Source organism: Rhipicephalus microplus, chromosome 7, assembly GCF_043290135.1.
Source record: "Rhipicephalus microplus isolate Deutch F79 chromosome 7, USDA_Rmic, whole genome shotgun sequence".
Lineage (NCBI taxonomy): Eukaryota > Metazoa > Arthropoda > Arachnida > Ixodida > Ixodidae > Rhipicephalus > Rhipicephalus microplus.
Window position 1 is genome coordinate 33,325,223 of NC_134706.1, and position 19,126 is coordinate 33,344,348.

A 19,126-nucleotide genomic window follows, 5' to 3' on the forward strand; every position below is an offset into this window, starting at 1 on the left:
TTTGTTTTTCTTGAGGAAAAGCAGAGGGCGGGTTATCGTGTATACACGATTTAACTAGGTTGAGAGAAGATACATAAGGCACGACTACCCGAGCACGAGCGATCTGCAAAAGGCCGCCGAGAAGCGACCGAGCAAACCGATACGATTCTCGGAGAGGCCCCCCTGTGGTCTCCGCTCTTTGCTTCGAATCATGATCGCCTCCGGCAATCGAAGGCGAGGGGCTATGCCTGCCGAAAAAAAAAAAAATTGAATAAAGAAAGCTCGAAACACCGGGGGTGCCCCAATCTATAAGCGGTGGGGAGAAAGTGCCCGGTTCCTCCTCCGAGCATAAAAAAGTGCGGAGAGGGTGCAACATGGCGAGGAGGGGAGAGGGGGGAGTGAAAGTAAGGCGGCCGTTACGGAGAGCAGCCAAAAAAGATGTGACCTACATATATGGCGGCAACTACGGCGGGTCTTCCGGACCTCACCGGGTCCACTCTCTCCCTTGCACTGCCGCCGCTTCCTTGCCGACTTTCTTTTTCCCCCAAGTAAGCTAGACCGGCCGTTTTTTTCTTTTCTGAGAGCAGTCGTCAACCGCGATCTCTTAGCAAGCCGACCGAGAAGCGGGCGAGGGCAGTGCACACACACGACAGAATTCGTGCGGGTCAACCCCCCCTCTTCATCCTCCCAACCACACCACCCGGTACAACTCGTGCACGACGTCGTCACGCCGTTGTTGCCGTTTGGCTACGTCGTCGGCACGAGCTTGGTGTCCCCGAGTAGACAACACCGTCAGCACAGCGTCGGCTGTTTCGTCTTCACCGAGTACTGCGAGGTTGCTTGGAAACCGAAACCGGAAATCGGAGGACGGAAGCAGGTTGAGACCGTCTTAACTTCCCCGCCAGACAACGTCGGGCTTCCATCGCCGAAAACCAACGTCCTCTTCGTGCTGCCACCGCTGGGAACGGAGGGTGGACTGAACGTCTGCCGGCGTGGTGTTGTGATCGTCTGTTCGTGCGCGTGACGCCGTCGTCGTCTGCTATAGTTGCGATTTCGCCCGTCAAGCTCTCCCTGGGAACGCCGGGACGTGAGTCACGTGACTGACATCGCAACCGGCACGTGGACGGACGGAAGGAGACGTTTCGGCGAAGGAGAGCGAAAGAGAAATCCCTTTGTTTCGGCAGTGATGCGGAGGTAGCCCCGAGGAATAGCCCGCGTCAAGATGTTCACGAAAGAAGTCAGCGTGGTCGTCATGGCGCTGTGCGTCGTGAAGCTTGTGACGTCAGGTGACGAGGTGGTCCTTCCATCGTCTTCGTCTGGTGTCAACATAACGGGTGAGTGGTCCGTACGAAACGGTTATGACAAAGCACATTTCCCTTGTCCCTGTGATCAGTTGATATCCTAACACAAAGTCAGAGAACGCCGCAATATGTCCTTAGTCCGCGATCAAAGATGTGTTGGGGATTCTAAAGATGTGCTGAGAATCCTCAGGGTGACATTAGATCTCACAGTCACCATACTACCAGAAGACTGTTGAAATCCCTGAAAATCATTGTTTTATACAGTGCGACGGAGGCGTTCAGCGTGCACTATCATTTTCATTTCGTTCATTTTTGTTTTCACCAGAAAGGCTACCTCGAGAGATACCTGTGCAAGAAGCTGTAACAGTGGCCTGACGATCGCCGGGGTACCTTACACGGCAATAGCATGCACATGGCACGTTCCATAATGTAATTTTGCGTAGTATTCACATATAAAAGGCTTGTATACATAAAACTCACCATTCATCATACATGTACATAAAATATAGAATTGACATTTCGCACTTGAATGCAGGGTAATTAGTTGTTGTAAATCTGACGTTTTTCGTTCAGTGCTACTCCGAGGCTGTGGGTTAAATATAGTTTCTTCGGAATCAAAGTGGCCTGCCATAATTCACGTTTTTGTGTGTGTGTGTGTGTGTGTGTGTGCCTTGTCTAAAGGTGGGTTTCTACTTTAGAGTGTGACGTAAAACATTTTTCAACAAAACTCGGACGAGAAGTAAATTTCTAGTAACAGTCCACATTCATGTAATCTGTCAACGCCATGAAACCTGTGGTTGAGATATATATAATCAGTGTCTAAAAGCCGATCAGCACTCTCGATATAGCGGACAACATTCGGTCAAACAAGCACGCATCGACTGTCGGTCGTCATTGATCTGATATCTGAGAATTCGTTCGGTGACTCGAACAACCTCAAGTTCAGCGTGCTATTCAAGCTACATCTCAGATACGCGCGTGCAATCCCGAACGTGACGCGTTGCGTGACTGTATACAGACTCTTGTGAGACGGGCTTGTTTCGCAATCTTTTTTTCTTCTCCATTGACGATTACGTGAGCCGCTGGACTGCGTCAATAGTGGCGTGCGAAACGGCTCGAGCTGCTACACTGCAGATCTTCAAGGCGCTAACGAGACCGTGACAAAACGTTCACTCACGCTATGTAGCCCGTATATGAGACACGAGTGCGGAATGAGCCTGCAAGTTCGTGATGCTGTGTGTGTTCCGCGAGAGACGAAGCAAAACGGCAGGTCATCTCTTCACAGTGAAAAGAGGGAAATAAACGAAACTAAAAATAAAAAAGGAGGGAACGACGCGCTAAGTGTTTGCTCGAGTGGTTGCCTCGACCTCTTGAAAAGCTTCAGTGCTCTCGGAGGATAGCCTGTCGCGCCTATGCAAAGATGGCTGTGCAGAGTTGGAAGGTAAGCAATCTTAGAGACACGGCGTTTATCGAAAACGATAAGATATGCGAATAGTGTTAGAATACCGTCTGAGAAACTTCGACATTCAAACTTACGTAAGTAACAACTTTGTCATAATACTGCCGAGACATACTTATGGATGCGTTCTTACTTTGAGATAGTCGAACAGTATCACAACACTTTCAGTGCTCATTCGAAACACACCCTCCAAGAAGACCAAGGTATCTGAACAATGTCGCAACAAAACCTGTCAAGATACCTTCGAGATACACCGTTTCAGTAAAGTACGGTATCTGAACACTGTCAGAACACTTACAAAGTACACATCAGATTTAAGTAATGTAAAATATTCGAACACTGTCAGAATGATTTGCAATTATCTTCTGGGCACAAGGTGTTTGTAAAGTAGTATACCTGAACACCGTTCCGATATCTTTGGGATACTATGTAACAGTCCCGCCTATTAAGGTATCTGAACATTGCCAAGCATCACCTTTTCGGGATCAGTTTACACGCTATACTGATTCGAGATCAGTATAGCGTAGTTCGAGATCAGTGGATAGGTGGCGCACTGGACCCGTGCCTCGCCCCCTTCTACTAAACTTTTTTTCCACCATGGGTTACAGACCGAGATTTTACCATTTCAAGAAGACAACCAGTTTACTTTATCTGCTCGGCTCGGGTAATATACAATGACATGTCTTGAACTTTTGTGTTAAGGATGCGCACTTGTTCGTGCCAATTGATTTTCTTCACTGTCTCACCCACATATCTCCTATGACCGACGTCATTTTCCTGTTTTTGTTTTTCCAAATATTTTTTTTCAGTTGTTAGGCAGTGCTCCCTTTGTGCATTATGTGTTCTTTTCGTTTTCGTCTCAAGCTCTGCGTCAATCATGCCAGTATTCCTACTTGCCCGACTTTCCATTATATTATAGACACAATTACAGTAGAACAGTACAAAGTCCTTTTTTTTTGTTTGGTAGCACGAATGTGCTTTATGTCACGGCCTACCAAGACTTCAGTGACGTACTTCCGTCACGGAAATGACGTCGAAAAAATACGCATGATCAGAAAGCGAAGAAACAAAGTTCGGCCAACGGCTGTCAAATCCTCATCCCTAACTCTCAACGAACCTATTAAAAGGAACAGTATTAGCTTGTATTACGCGTCATCTTAGTTCAGTCTTAAATTGGTACAGATGACTTGCATTTCTTTAGAAGTTGGTGAAGTATTCTATAGCGACATCTAGGGAAATTCACAGAGAGAGAGGGGGATAAAATGAGGGGAAGGCAGGGAGGGTAACCAGAAACTGGAGCATCCGGTTCGCTACCCTGCATTAAGGGAAAGGGGAATGGGGAAGAAAGACAATACGGAAAGCGAAGAGCGAAATAGACGCGCGAAAAGGGAAAAAAAGTGAGCGGAGGTGCTGTATATCCTATTCAATAGGCCACTTCCACACAGGCTATTATGGTTCTATCGTATGTGCTCTATCGTTAGTGCGTAGCTGAGGCATAATAAACGGTATTATTGTGTGCAAATATAGCGCTGTTGAATGTCGTAACGAGTGCACACTTTAAAGAGTTTATTCTGTTCAGGGCCGTATGTTCTCCCGCTACAAAAATGGTCGCCAGTGGTACCGTTTAACAGCATGGAGCCAACTACATTCTCGACAAAAAAAAAAATGCTTTTACGCTGATAGCTTATACACCATTCGTGACCCGAAGTACTGAACACGTGACGTTAAATCACAGAAACTAAAGGAACGTCAAGATAGTTGACGATTACGATTTTGTGGACGAGTTCGAGAGGGCGAAAACATCACTTTGGAGCGTATAGGAAGGCGCGAAAATTTTCATTGTTATTCAGCCTTCCTTCTCGACTTGAAACGAAACGAGGGAGATTGATCGAATTCGGGCTCGTTTGCTTTTATCATACTCAACCTGATGAAAGCACCACACAGTGAAGTGAAGAAAGGCGTAGACTTTCCTAAATATACAAATATCTGGCGTAGTGTCTATATGGGAGCTGCAATGCGCGGCGCTTCAGCGAGCACGTCAATTATGGGTAGTACAGGGATACGCCTATTACCTTACGTACTTTACGTTCCTTTTGGCTTCGTGTGGGTTCAAGCTGCTTAGTCACAAATGTTCGGCAGTTACGCTTCACCACCTTCACCTTTTAGGACCACCGTTTCAAATCAGCTGACGAAGTTCAGAACCGTTCGTTCTTTCATTCGAAACAAAACCAAAAGACAGCAATAAACGAAGCCACAAGTGCAATTCAAGGCCCGCGAGCACGAAGTCTAGGGAAATCCATGTCATACCCATAATTTTAATGGTCGCTGGACGATCACAGCGCCAGAGGCCCCTCTATTTAATTTTAGGAAAGTCTACGAAGAAAGGCAATGGGGTGATGAATCTTTTTAACTGTGACATTGTAATTATGACATAAATGGAAACGAAAAAAAAGGAGGGGGGGGGGGGGCTTGGCGAGCTAATTCGTATTGCTAGTATTGCATACAGCGCTGCCTTGTTCATTCTTCTTTCCACCTCGTATGCGTACGCTGTAACCTATCATGAATCGAAATGGGTGAAGGATCCATTTGCCGCAGTTAGGGACCGAACTTACACAATCCGAATAAGACGTCCTTCACAGCTTTTTAGGGTTCTATCCTGGGCGATCACTATACGAGCAGGGAGGAGGGGCGGGATGAGGGGGTTCTGACACTTCCCGGATCTTTTTCACGCTTTAGCGTTTCGGGTGGTACTAAAGTACTACTAATGCTTTCAGATTGACCACCGGTTAGCCTTCTATACACACAGGCGCCCCCCGAAAAAAAAATTCTTAATTACAGCCCTGGCTCTATCGTGAGGCTAAATCGACATTATTTAGCCAACTTCTCAGAGAACTACCTTTCAACTTTTTTTTTTAGAAAGTCGAGACAAATGCGAAAGAGAAACAATAATTGGTCACGCACGTGTCGTTTTGAACTTCTTGTATTACATGCTCAGGTCGAGGCAGTTTTTTTTGTGTATTTGTAAGTCGCCGAATCAGGTTTTTCGGAAGTCCGCTTCCGATCTGACCCAAACCAGACTGTATAACCAGGGTGAGAGGAAGTGAGAACAGAAGATGGAGTGAAAAAAAAAATGTGTGTAGATGGGACGCTTCCTGGAAATAACGTTTTTTTTTTGTTGTTGTTCTTATAGTTAAAGGGATTCACGGTGGCGCGTTTACGCCGGGTCGCAGACTATAGGCGCATTCTCGCAGTGTCGCGATTGCATCATCGAAACCAGGAAGTGCATATGCACGCAAGAGAAATACCCACCTATTCACGTCTAGGAATGCAGAGGCGACGGAACGGGAAGGGGAAATCACACTTGGGGCTTTTTCTTCCCTACTGTATTTCCTTCCACAAATCACAGCCACTGCATGCGTCGCGCGGGAACCGGATTTCCTATATCCTGTCCGAGTTAACGGGCCAGGCATTATCTTACCTTATGCTGGTTGATAAAGGGAACGTTAGCAATGTCGAGGTGACGCAGGAATGTTGGTATTAAGTTCATTTTTTTCTCTCTATCTGTCCGTTTGTCTGTCGGTCTGCCTGCCTGCCTGTCTGTCAGTTTGTTTGTATATCCGTCTGTCTGTCTGTCTGTCTGTCTGTCTGTCTGTCTGTCTGTCTGTCTGTCTGCCTGCCTGCCTGCCTGCCTGCCTGCCTGCCTGCCTGCCTGCCTGCCTGCCTGCCTGTCTGTCTGTCTGTCTGTCTGTCTGTCTGTCTGTCTGTCTGTCTGTCTGTCTGTCTGTCACACGATTCAGTCACTCGCCAAACCTTAACACTTGCTGAACGCTCAGCCATCTTGTACTGGTAGCTGCGTTCTTACTTGTCAATATTGTCGATCAAAAAGCAAAGATTACGCATCGGTTTGAGGGCCATGCGTTTTTCGGCCGTCTGTCCTCATTCGCCCGCTGTTCATTTGTAGCCTGCCGTAAAATGTTAATCGTATCGGGAAAACCATTATCAATTACGATCGGGCATGGGCCACAGAAATGGGGCAACTCACGACACCTTTCCCGCTAAAAATGAAAGAAATCCGCAGTTAGGCCAAGAAATGGATCCGAAGCGACGGCGGGGATCTGAAGACCCCCGAGTGCCTTCTACGGAAGAAATGGGAGGTAGAGATACATTCTACGGGCGAAAGTTTCTTCGCGAGGTATGAATGATACGATTGTGATATGATTGTGAGGCATGCCCTAATAAAGGAGGTGCAAGAAACCTTGTTCAGACAAATATAAACAAATAAATGCAGACAGTTACGGTCGGGCACTCAGTCCAGGGCTCCGCTGGCACGATCGAGCAGCTCGTTGGGCCTGGTCGAGCAAAACTACTGCTTGGCTCTGCTGCCGCTGTGTATTTCAGTAAGACGGTAAGTTGGGCCAGTTGGTTAGGATCCATCGTGAACTTTTTTACAGCGCAACACCAGAAAAAATACAGGACAGGGAAGGAGTAGAACAGAAAGAAAAGACGGCGCTGACTCACAACTGTTTATTGGAAAAAACGGGGTGAAAAGTATATATATATATATATATAGGTACTGCCAGCCTACATCACAACATGTGCAGAATACGAGGTGCACCGAGGTAGCGTTATCACACTCATGGCAATAAACAAGCTTGGCCTAAATAACTTAATTCTTTTTCATGCAGTGTGACGGATGGTTCACTAACGCACTTGCTACCCCTAATCTTTATACGATATGCCTCAGCGATTTCTCTAGTTAGCTGGTTAGGATGCTTGAATATGATGGTGGTTCTCTCAAAAATGGGACGACAACCGCATGACCTGCAATGTTCCGGCAGATGAAGTCGCAGATGAAGTCGGCAGTTTTCTGGTGTTGCGCTGTAAAAAGTTCACGATGGACGCTGTGTATTTCGCCTGCATCGGAAATGCGACCACCACGGCTAGGGCGTAACCCGCGACCTTGGTTGAAGTCAGCAGAGTAGCGCCGTATACCTTTGTAACCACAGCGGTCGCTTCCGTGCTGCAGCGTATACGGACGTTCAACGTTCGGCACGCCTGTTACATCGAGACAGATCTTCCGCCTCGACGCGGATATTCGGGCCGTACACGAGGAAACGGTAGTTGGCCCGGAGACGGTACGGTGCACGGGGGAAGGAACCCGCATTCGTCCGCGATCGGTGGACCACGAAAGATCCCCCGCCTGGCGGCGCGGGGTTTGTTTGTCAGCGCGCTTCTGCCGCAGCGCGGCGCGCTCGTTGCATGCACCAAGTGTGTGTGTGTGTGTGTGTGTGTGTGTGTGTGTGTGTGTGTGTGTGTGCGTGTGTGTGTGTGTGTGTGTGCGTGCGTGCGTGTGTGTGTGTGCGTGCGTGCGTGTGTGTGTGTGTGTGTGCGTGTGTGTGTGCGCGTGTGCGTGTGTGCGTGTGTGTGTGTGTGTGTGTGTGTGTGTGTGTGTGTGTGTGTTTCACAGACCAATCATACGATGTTTCAGAAAGTTTCGCTGAGTAAATGTCGTGCAAATACGTAAAGTGCACTATAAAATTCGCACGACAACACGACACGTCACGCACGACAGTTCAGCACGAAATTTAAAAATAAAAATTCTACTTTGGGGGGAGGGGAGGGGAGGTTTCTGCGCTAATAATGAGCTTACGATAGCGAAACGAGTGACATTATAGTTTTACGAGGGCAGTTTCATTAATCTAGACCAAGTCATTGTTTTTATTTAGTGTCTCTTTAAGGCAGGCTTCCCATGGTGCAACACCGGGCAGACCAGCGAGCCAGCATCAATCCCTTCCCCAATACAAGGGCTAGATTGCGCGCCTTCGTTCCTTACTTGCGTGTGCATTTGACAGTGGCCTACAAGTAAGGCGTGAGAATAACGCGTAATTAGGTCTCACGTATAATGTATAACTTATTCACATGTATACCCACGTACAAGGAGGAAGACGACTGTAAAAAGTACAGAACGCACACAAGGCGGGAAAGGGAAGACAGTACGTGCATGCGATGAAATGTGCATTGGTAAATATCACACACTATGTGAGCGTGTAGATTTAAATTCGTTCCCAACACCGTCCTCATGGGCGAAACATCACTCTTCCGACAAAAATCCTCCAAAACGGTCGCGGCTGGAGTAGAGTTAAGCAGAACGAACGAAGATCCGTGGGCTGTATACGAAGATATTGAATAAATCATGTTTAGTCAGTTATTGCCGGATTGCCGTAGATCCACATGTCCAGTACCGCATACCCCTTTTGGATCATCACGGTGAAAATTCAGGCTTGTTGATAGGCCTACATGGCCGTCAACGAAAAGATAGCCTTGGACGAAAAGTGCCGTTTTTTTTTCTTTTTTTGTCGATTTTACCACCATGTGCATGCGTTTATATTGGAACATACAGGTTTTCACATTAGAACGTATATGGCGACGAGGTATACAAGACACGCGGGTAACTTCCCAGTAGGCTTATGTGGACTCTGGGCGCAGTTTTTTTCTTCTCGACAGCATAGTCAGGTTATATACAGTTGACGACGGGTATACCAGCTCGTTGCTACTGGCTTTTGTCGACACAATACCGTCTCTTCCTGCAATACCTGAAGGGGGCGTCCTTTAATCATCTGAAATGGGGCGCCCATTCTCTCCCGTACCTATGTATGGGGACGTCATTTTTTGACACACGTGCCTATGCTTTTTGACACTGGCAGCCAAGGACCTCTGATGTTGCACTGAAATAACTGTTCGGAGTGTCAAGAAGAACATACCTTATTTAAAGTAGGCAATGGTTACCGCCCCAATCAGGGCCGTAGCCTGAAACATTTTTTTTAGGGGGGGGGGGGGAGGCACCTTCTTGATCTGAAGTATGTAGTATCGCGTCGGGCACGCAGATGTAATCGAATATCCCATGGCAAAAAAAAATCTGAGTGGGGGGGGGGGGGGGAGACGCTGGCCCGGTGCGCCACTGCCCGTGATAATGTCCTTGTGTCCTTAGTATGAGACTCCGCAAGACTCAGCCGCCACTCTCACCCTTAGAGCTTGAGCCCGTTGGATCTTCAGTCCAGTGCAGTCACCTGTTCTCCGAATCCTCAAGGGTTTGGTAACTAGACGGCCGGAAGGTAGGCGCTCGGGACATCGCATCTGCAGTCTTGTTGGCCCGCAAACCACGGTGTCCTGGACTCCACACGATTCGCTCGGACTAAAAATGATCAGCCACATTTTCTGAATTTTTTTCAGAATTTGGCGGGCGAGAGATGCCTCCTCCCTACCCACGCATTGAAAACAGGTGTTACGGGAATCTGTAGCAACCGCGTCGCATTTGGAATCGGAGCCTGCCAAAGCTATTGTACCTCTTCCACTTGCGTTGAATTTGAAGCAATGAAGGGAAGTCCATTAGCCTGAGAATCCTGGTGAATTACAGCCGCCGTGTATTACCCCTCTGACGATGGTCCCGCCACGTTCGCGTAGAAGATACTTCGCTGAGACCCATATTTACTTGGATCTTTCGTGGGCCTTTGTTGTTAGTGAATGTCCATATTACGTGATGATCGAGGGTCGAAGTTTTTTACATGCTTCCGACACAAGATCTGTAATGTGCAGATGGATTTTGTGTGCGATACCCAAACGTCCCCACCTTTACAGCGGGACACAGGGGACCAATGACAGGCCTTCGCGAGAAGCAAGTCACCGCTACATTTTCATTTTTGCTTCCACGCGGAGCTTGTTTCTGTCGCACTCCACCAAGGAGAGGGAGAGGGCCGTGGCGAAACCCTCTCACCCCCTCCCACTAATGGAGAACCCAGCGCAGGCCTGTGAGAACCTGCGCTCCTTCAAGTCGAAAACGGCACAGTCTTGTGATACAAGCCGTCAAAACGGGCGCTAGCCATTACAATTCCTTGGAGCTCGCTGGGCTAGTTTCCGGTCTTCGAGTCATTCAAGCTTTCCCAGTCAGTTAGTTCCCTGTGGTTTGAAAAACACCATGCTATATGCGTAAGCGAGTACTATAGCTTCGAAGCTCCGTTTATAGCAGCCCCTCGTCACGGCCAAACTCACCTTCTCACAACCCCTTCAGGGGGCGTGGTGGTCATCGCAGTCGTCGGCTGCACTGCGTCAATCGCATTACACGTGCCCGACAGCTCGCGTCAGACGTCGTCTCCGCCCCTTACACAGCCACGACGCATGACCGAGCTAGGACTTTCTCTCTCCATTGAAAAAAAAAAAAAGAAATAAAGGGTCCACGACCTCGGAAAAGACATCGACGCTCGTTGCCTTCCGACTGACATTCAACGAGGAAGTGGCCCTCCCCATCGTTGTCGGGCAGCTGCGAAAGAAAAAGTATTCTTCCGCGATGCAGTCACGTGCCTCTGGCCAACAGTCGACCGACCGACTGATCAACCGACCGCCGAAGATGTCTCTTGCATTCAGCCCTCATAAGTATGTTGCAACCAAAGAAGTTTAAATAAAGCTATGCAGTCACATTCCAACTGAAAGATGCATGAAGTGCGAAACGTTCATTCGCATGTGTTCCCGTTCCATTCATTCATTCACCCATTCATTCATTCATTCATTCATTCATTCATTCATTCATTCATTCATTCATTCAGCCTTTTTTATTTACGAGATGCTCCGTTTGGAAGGGTATAAAAGCTGCCGCAGCAGCTTGACGATGACCAGGACTCCGTATACATAGCTATAGCTTACAGATGACGTATTTCACAGAGTGATCCATACATAGCAATCACATGCAAATGCTGCATAAATAACAACTATACCGTACATTTGTAATCACCTAATGGCGCTTGTAAGCGCGGTCGTGCGCAACCACGCCGATTCACTAAGAACCGTCGAGATAGTCGCATGTCCTTCTGATGCGATTAGGCGCACAGCTCGGGCACTACAGTTTCTTCTGGTACTTACGTGGCTGCTTGCGATAACGCTTGAAATGTTCGACGGCCGAGGCTCTGTTGGCCGCTATCGCTGCCAGTGCGTGCTTCAGTTTCCCGGCCACAAGTTCGGCCAAATAAAGACTCTCTTCTCTGACACGCTGACCGTTGCCTTTGTCGACGTCACGACCACGTGACAACACGCATGCGCATAAAGTGTATCTCCGACATTTCGGCTTACGTGTATCAAACGAGGGATCTGCGTCACGCCAACGCGAGACCTGCGGATGATGGCGTGAGGGTCTCTTTAAAGGGCCGCTCACCACCCCTCTTTTAAGGATGAGGGGGTGATTTCCTCGTCTCCTTCATACGCGCGATGCATCCTCCTCGTCCTTTAGTTCTTAAATGCACCTGAACAATATGAGCACTAAGCGCTAGAGCCTATCAGGATTTCACCACGCTTCTCGGCTGCACGCTGCATATGCACGCTGCTTTTTTGCGTAAACACAAAAAAATCGTTAGATCGGTTGATTGTGCGCGATATCCTTGCGAGACATAGAAGAACGGATGAGCGGCTGCACGGAAAAGCAGTGCAGGAGACAAATCGCGTGTGGTGGGTATATCGCGTAAATCAACGAATCGAGAGCATGTACGCTCTACACGTCACGGGAACTACTGTCTACGTCACAGTAGTGCACCAAAAAGGACAAGAAATATCAGGAAAGAATATTGCGCTTTTTTAAAGAGAACAGTATTTCTTGAGGACCTTCGGTGCCAAAATGCTGGTCTAACTGTCTGTACGTTTGCTTGTTTGTCCGCGATAACGCCCCCCCCCCCCCCATAATTGCACCAAACGATACCTCAAACGGCCAACCCCATCCGCAGCGCCCACCAATATTTCTCAAGTTTCAGCGTTCATGCTCGTGCGATTGTCAATTAAAAAGCAATTGTGCGCATATCTGAGGCACCACAACAACACGTCGATGTTTTGTACGTGTGCCTTTATACTAGAGAAGGCACACACAAGTAATTCTAAGGACCGTAGCGTTTATTACGCTGCGCTGACAGTGCAACGCGATGCTCAAAAAATGCTAGTGTTTCCAACGCTTTGCTAAGACTGCATTGTCGTGGCACCTGCCCGTCGCTTTGCGTTCTACTCCTTATCGCCTTTCTATACTTCATTTCTGTATTCGGCTACCCAGAAATTACCATGCAATAAAAAGTCCCGCACCTCCACCAAATATGTACCGAGAAGGAGACCGACTCGGAGGGGTAGTCATAGATGTATTTTCAGCCGGTTAACCAAGCCGCGCCAGCCACACAAGTTAGCTAGCGCCAGTCTATATGCTTTGTCTTCTTCATCTCCATGAACTGGCACGTAGCACAATATATATATATATATATATATATATATATATATATATATATATATATATATATATATATATATAAAACGATGAAGTGACAAAAAGCAACAAAAGAAACAAAAATACGCTTTTTTCATTTCGCCCCAGCTATAGATGGCTGAAGAAGAAAGAAAAAAAAGGACAAAAAGAAGCACACACACGAAGAAATAGAGAAGAAAGTAAGGAACAAAGATAATCTCCTTGAGGGATAGACAGTCATATAGGTGGGTAACTGAATAAAGTACAGAACGAAAGAACGAAGTAAGAATATGACGAGCCGCGACCTGAAGGAGGTCAACTTCGGAATCAGTCTCCTTCTGGGGTCATCGCGGGGTCATCGTGGTCGGTGTAGGGAGACATGGGATTGGTTTGCTAAATCTCTCGCCATTTAGTATATATGGTACTACTTCCTGGGTACACGTGGTCTGTGTGGTAGGAACTGCCCAACCTTCTAGCCAGGAAGAGTGTCTGGAGTAAAAGGGGCACCTGCACACGATCGAACAGCAACGGTGTTTTCTTCCGACAGTTTGAGAGAAAAGCTGCTTAAACGGATTTAGAAAGCAGGCCACCAGCGAGTTTGTGAGATCGGAACGTGATACAGAGAAAGCAGTTAGGGTAACTAGACTTTGTCGTGCTTGCTACCTTACACGCCGAAAAGGGGAAGGTGCGTAAGAGAGAGAGAGAGAGGATGATCGAGTACAGATGATTCTCCTTTACATGCACAGTGGACTGCATATCTACTGGCGATCATTTAAATCAGTACACTGCAGAAGGACTTGTATGCCTCTCTGTGTTCTACAAATTGTAACTCACGTAACTACAACCTGCCACTGCTGTGAAGACCTGACTTAAGGTTCACTTTCTGGAGGGCACTATTGATAGTTTACCCGTGACGTCATGACCACAGCTTCTTACATATATCGGTACTCCAACATGAAGGCGATGATGACGTCAATGCAATATAATGACTTCGTGATTAACGCGTTTTAATGTGATTATGAGATAATGACGTAGCCGAAAGGCTAAGGTCCTCCATGAATGAATAATGAAAGAACCTGCATTCGATGTACTGGTAGCAATGACGTGACGGGACAAACCTGAGAGTTACAGGAGGCTAAAAAAAGGACAAAGAAAACTACGATGGAGGAAGCTGTGTCAGCGTGTTACAATTGAGCTGACGGAACAACCAAACCAAACATTCATTTAACACAATAAAAAGTGAGTTGGCCGGGCAAAACGCAAAGGAGACACTTCAGAGAAAGGTAATACAGACGCATCTGAACTAGAAATATTTCAAAATGACTCCGTCGCTTGAGGGAGTCTGTGAGCGTGGACGAAGAACACACGCACTCACACTTTGGACACGCACAAACGTACAAGCAGTACACATGAAAGCGTCTCGGCTGCCTTTCGGCTGTGGATTGACGTCGTATAAATAGCAGGCTACGTATCATTGCTCGGCATTTATCACTGACACCAACAAACGAGCGGCGCGTCCCCTGGCGGGAGAGACGCGCGCAGGACCGACAGACGTGTTTTTTTTTTTTTTTTATTTCCCACCGGTGTGTCAGTGATCATTTCAGGATTCTCTCCACCCATCGCGCGTGCGCGTTTCCGAAGGGGTGTTCGGGCACGCTGTTTCACTCTCCTCCCGCTCGGCGTTCCGCCGCTTCCTGAGGGTGTTCCGTCTTCCGCGGTCACCCCCCAATTGCCAGCTCCCCTCGATCGCTGCCGCGCACGATTGCCTCGAGAGGATGATTGCCATCACCCCGCGTGGAGGGCCGCGGATGTGTCTTAGCCGCAGCCGCTGGACTCGACGGGCAATTTATATCCCTGTGGAGAACGAAAGTAGATACGTAAGGAGACCGGTGCGTTCTCGGGTCTTTCTTTCGCTACCATTTCACGTCGCCCGTGTACCGTCTTGTCCGGACTGTAACTCGCGGGTGAATTTGATGTTGCATGGAGCCATAAAATAGTGCACATCGAAACTCTGAGAGGATCTCAGGATTATCCGCACAGCTTCAGTTGCGGTTTCTCGACTGGAGCCCCCAATGGCCAGTGGCCGTACTAAGTCCTTTTTTTTACCAGTACAAAATAACTATATCACTCAAGGAGGTCCCAAAGGTATGTTCCAACCACGACAAGCGCACCGAGTCTAAGCATGATCCGTGATCTTTGCACGTGCTCTGTACTGGTGGGGACTGCGAGTGAGTGTAAGGACTGCAAGTTCCTCCATAACTGAAACGAGCTGCTCGTCTGCACTGCTGATGATATATGTTATGCGTGGCATATTTAGAAGGATTTAAACAGAGCTGAGGACAGATCGAGTAGTAAACAAGTGCCAGCGCTTCTCATGCTGCCCTAACACGGTGGTGTTTAAAGCTTTTTAACGAACGAACTATGGGTGGTTCGCCCCGGCATCACTGTATCAGCCTTGTTGGAGTGACTTAACGTTGACCTTATCAGTACACGGCGTTTAAGTATGCCTTCGTTAATCGCATGCAGTTACCTAAAACCTGGTAGTGGCGTCGTTATCACTTCGAATCACACTGATACCGCCATTTTGGAGTGTACCAAAATGCTTTGTGATACACAGTTCATGTTTTGACTACATAATATGCACCCTCTTTCGTTATACACTAACATACATGCAGAAACAAAAGCTATCTACGTGTCGTTATTGATTTAAAGCACGTCAACCACCGTGTGACTCATCTGCGGCCTTGATGTCACCAAAGCCGCCATGTTGGAGCACCAGTGGGTTGAAGACCTTTGTCGGTGATGTCAGACGGAGGCTATCAATAGCCCGATACCTAACTTGCGTACTAAGATGACTGAGCCACCGCGGCCAAACAGGCGGACTCACTCTCTGGATTTTGTGCCGACCGGTTGTGCCCCCGCGATCTCCGACGACTCTCGACGAGGGTTGTGCTCCCGCGATCTCCGACGACGAAGCTCTGGCCGACCAGCTCGCCCTACGCCATCTCCTGCAGCCTACAAGAGCTCTCGCTGAGTGGTACTCCGTCCTCTGACTTCGGCGACCGTGGTTCATCTTTCCTATCTTCTCCTAGCTTGGGTGTCGCTGTTCTTGCGCCAAGCTCTCTCCTTCCCCCTCTCTATCTCTATACATTTAATCCTATCCTTTTAATCCCTCCTTGCCCCCATCCATCGTGAGCTACTGTTGAGGTGTCACACTCTGATGCAGACAGTTACGGGGCTCACTTTTCTCTTCTTTTCTCTTTGAGAACCACATAAAAAAAAACCGCCAAACAAGCGACCGGCCGCAACGCCAGGGGGGTTGTCTACGCATGCGCGACGGCGGTCGCAAGAACAGCACCATGTCTTTCGGGGGTTACAACCGTGGTGGAAGAATAGTGGTCAAAACGCAACGATGGTAGTGCAGAAAGCGACATCTGCCACCGGAAGCTCAAGTATCCCGATATAGAAATTACGGATCCAGGCCCCCGAGACTGTCTACCGGTGCGTGGCGTATAATTCGTTCGGAGGCCACAGCCCCCAGTGTTGTTGTCGGCAATCGCCACTGAACAGGGACGTATACAGCCAGAAGTGACAAACCGAGCCCGTTGACCCCCCCCCCCCCCCACCCCCACTTCGAATTTTTTCCCCTGCCATTGCATACAGAGTACAACATGACACTCGACCAGATCTGTCTGCCCGGGCCCCACTTCATATCTAAGTGGATTTCATTGATATGTGGGGTTTAACGTCGCAAAACCACCATATGATTATGAGAGACGCCGTAGTGGAGGGCTCATATCTAAGTGGTGCCACCCTCAATAAACATTTCTGCCTACGCCCCTGCCACTCAAGACGCTGTTCGGACCCGGAAAAGTAGCATTCAAAGGACGCCCAGCTTCTTAAAATGAGCCGCTGCTATAAAGAGAATGAGTTGGACCAACAAGTGCGTGTGACTGCCAGGACCGATACGAGATGCCCTGCTCAAAGATGAGTTGATTTGTACTTAGTACGGAAGCCACCAACGTACCGGGAACACAAACGCGGGTATACTTAAAATGGCTAGGGAGGAAAAAAAATGAAATTCTTCTTTTTTTTATTGCGGCATATCTCCCGCCTTGATCGGATGCCCGTGAAATCCTTCCAGTAACGATAAAGGCTTTAATACGTTCGGCCTTTTTTCTATAAGCTCTCTTCCTGGCAGTATTTTTTTTTTACGTTGTCACACCCAGCGTTACGCTGTGTATGTATCAGACGTTCAACGACCACTGAAAAAAAAGGGCAAAGAAATAAACAATGCGGACGTGTTCCTTTAAAAAAAATGCGATTAGGGAAGTTGATTTGGAGGTTCACGGATACGGTAAAAATAAATATAGAAGCACTCGCATCTATTCGCAGTCGTTTTTCTTTTCATTTGTTTATTTATTCGGCGAGCGGGAACGCGGTAGTTCGAGGACGACGACAGATGTCCGCGCTTTGTAAGACACACCTTCCATGTTTGCCACCCGTATCTATAGCGAGCGGCATTGGAGCAGTCAAACACAACCCAAATTGATTCGTATCCCAATGTACTACAAAGAAAGAGTTCTTTGCCTTTTATTCACGAGTTTCGCAGTGGCTTAGCTCAGCTATACTAGGATGTACGCAGCGTGCGTGACAGGCAGACAGACAGGCGGACGGACAAACGGACGGACGGACGGAAGGACGGACAAACGAATGGGCGGACAAACGGACGGACGGACGGACGGACGGACGGACGGACAGACGGGTGGGCAGACAGACAGACAGACAGACAGACAGACAGACAGACAGACAGACAGACAGACAGAAGGACGGACGGACGGAGGGACACTAGCGAGTGAGCTCATGCCATTCAAGCGCCAGCCCACCACTAGTGGCACGTCACTCCAGAAGCTTCCAGGCATTCTAGGGCGCGCCAGCTGTGGGCCGTGTGACGTCAAAGCTATGACGTCACAGCATGGCTCTCGATAAGCCACGCGAAACTGTTCAGTCTCGGCCAGTGCATACCTTACGCTACAAAATACTCCTGATGCCCTCTCTGGAGGTCACTGTATACTCTCTTCCGAGAGTCGTGGAACCTAAAAAGGAGTAAACGAGTCTTTTTGAAAAGAGTCCCATTGACAAGTCATGATTGACGTCATGAAGAGAGCAAAACTTACTCTTTTCTTATATTTTTAACAGCGAAACAATTTTTGGCTGAGCCTTTCGTGTCCGGTATTGGTGGTAGAGCTTGCGGTCAACGCAGACGGGCATGCGCACAGACATGTGGTAAATTTCGCTAATCATCCCTGGTCCACAAAAATGCACACAACGAGTACCCCCCCCTCCCCCCAAAAAAACGAGTGTATGTGCCAAAGAAATTGGGTAAATCCCATTACGCTCATCTTCCACTGACAAGAAAGAAGGCAAGAGTTAGCTCAACGAATGGCGCTCGCGTTACCAAAGTCACATCACTGTCACAGTGTCACGTGATACTTCGGGGTAGCAAAAAGTGGTGACTATGCTCTCATAGAGTTTCTTAATATACACTAGAGGGAACTCTGGCGCTATTATCTATGGGAGCTGTAACACACGGCGCTTCAGCGAGCATGGGAATGATGGGTAGTACACACATTTGTCTAATTTTCACACTTCTGGCCTGCTTCTGGCTCCGTGTGTGTTCGTGTGGCTTGGAGCTGTTTTTTCACGAAAACATAAATTAGCAAATGTTCACCGTTTGCACTTCACAACCTTATTTTTTAGGCTTACCATTTCGAATCAAGTCACTAAGTTCAAAATGGTTCGTTCTTTCTTTCAAAACAAAACCGTAGCCAGCAATAAACGAAGCCGCAAGTACGATTCGCCACGCGCAAGTGTGAAAACTAGGCAAATGTGTGTACTACCCATCATTCCCATGGTCGCTGAATGATCGCAGCGCCAGAGTGCCCTCTTGTTAATTTTGGGAAACTCTATGTATGTTCTCCCCTCAAAGTTTAACAAGGAGTGCTCAATAGAGAGGCTTGTAAAACACAGAAATCAAGGGAACGCTACCAGATTCGCCGTTTTATCGGTGCCGCGAAGTAGAGCTGGTTGTTGATGATGATGACTCTGGTCCCCAGCTGGTTGGAT

General features: G+C 48.0%; 1 protein-coding gene across 1 annotated transcript in view; it reads left to right on the top strand.

The window, feature by feature from the left end:
• Positions 1-596: 596 nt before the first annotated feature.
• The window catches only part of LOC119179283 (uncharacterized), a 55,543-nt gene continuing 37,013 nt past the window's right edge, over positions 597-19,126 (top strand). Inside the window, exon 1 of the mRNA XM_037430351.2 lies at positions 597-1,313. Within this exon, the coding sequence (XP_037286248.1) occupies positions 1,202-1,313 (112 nt within the window). The 5' untranslated portion in view covers positions 597-1,201. The remainder of the gene's footprint in view (positions 1,314-19,126) is intronic.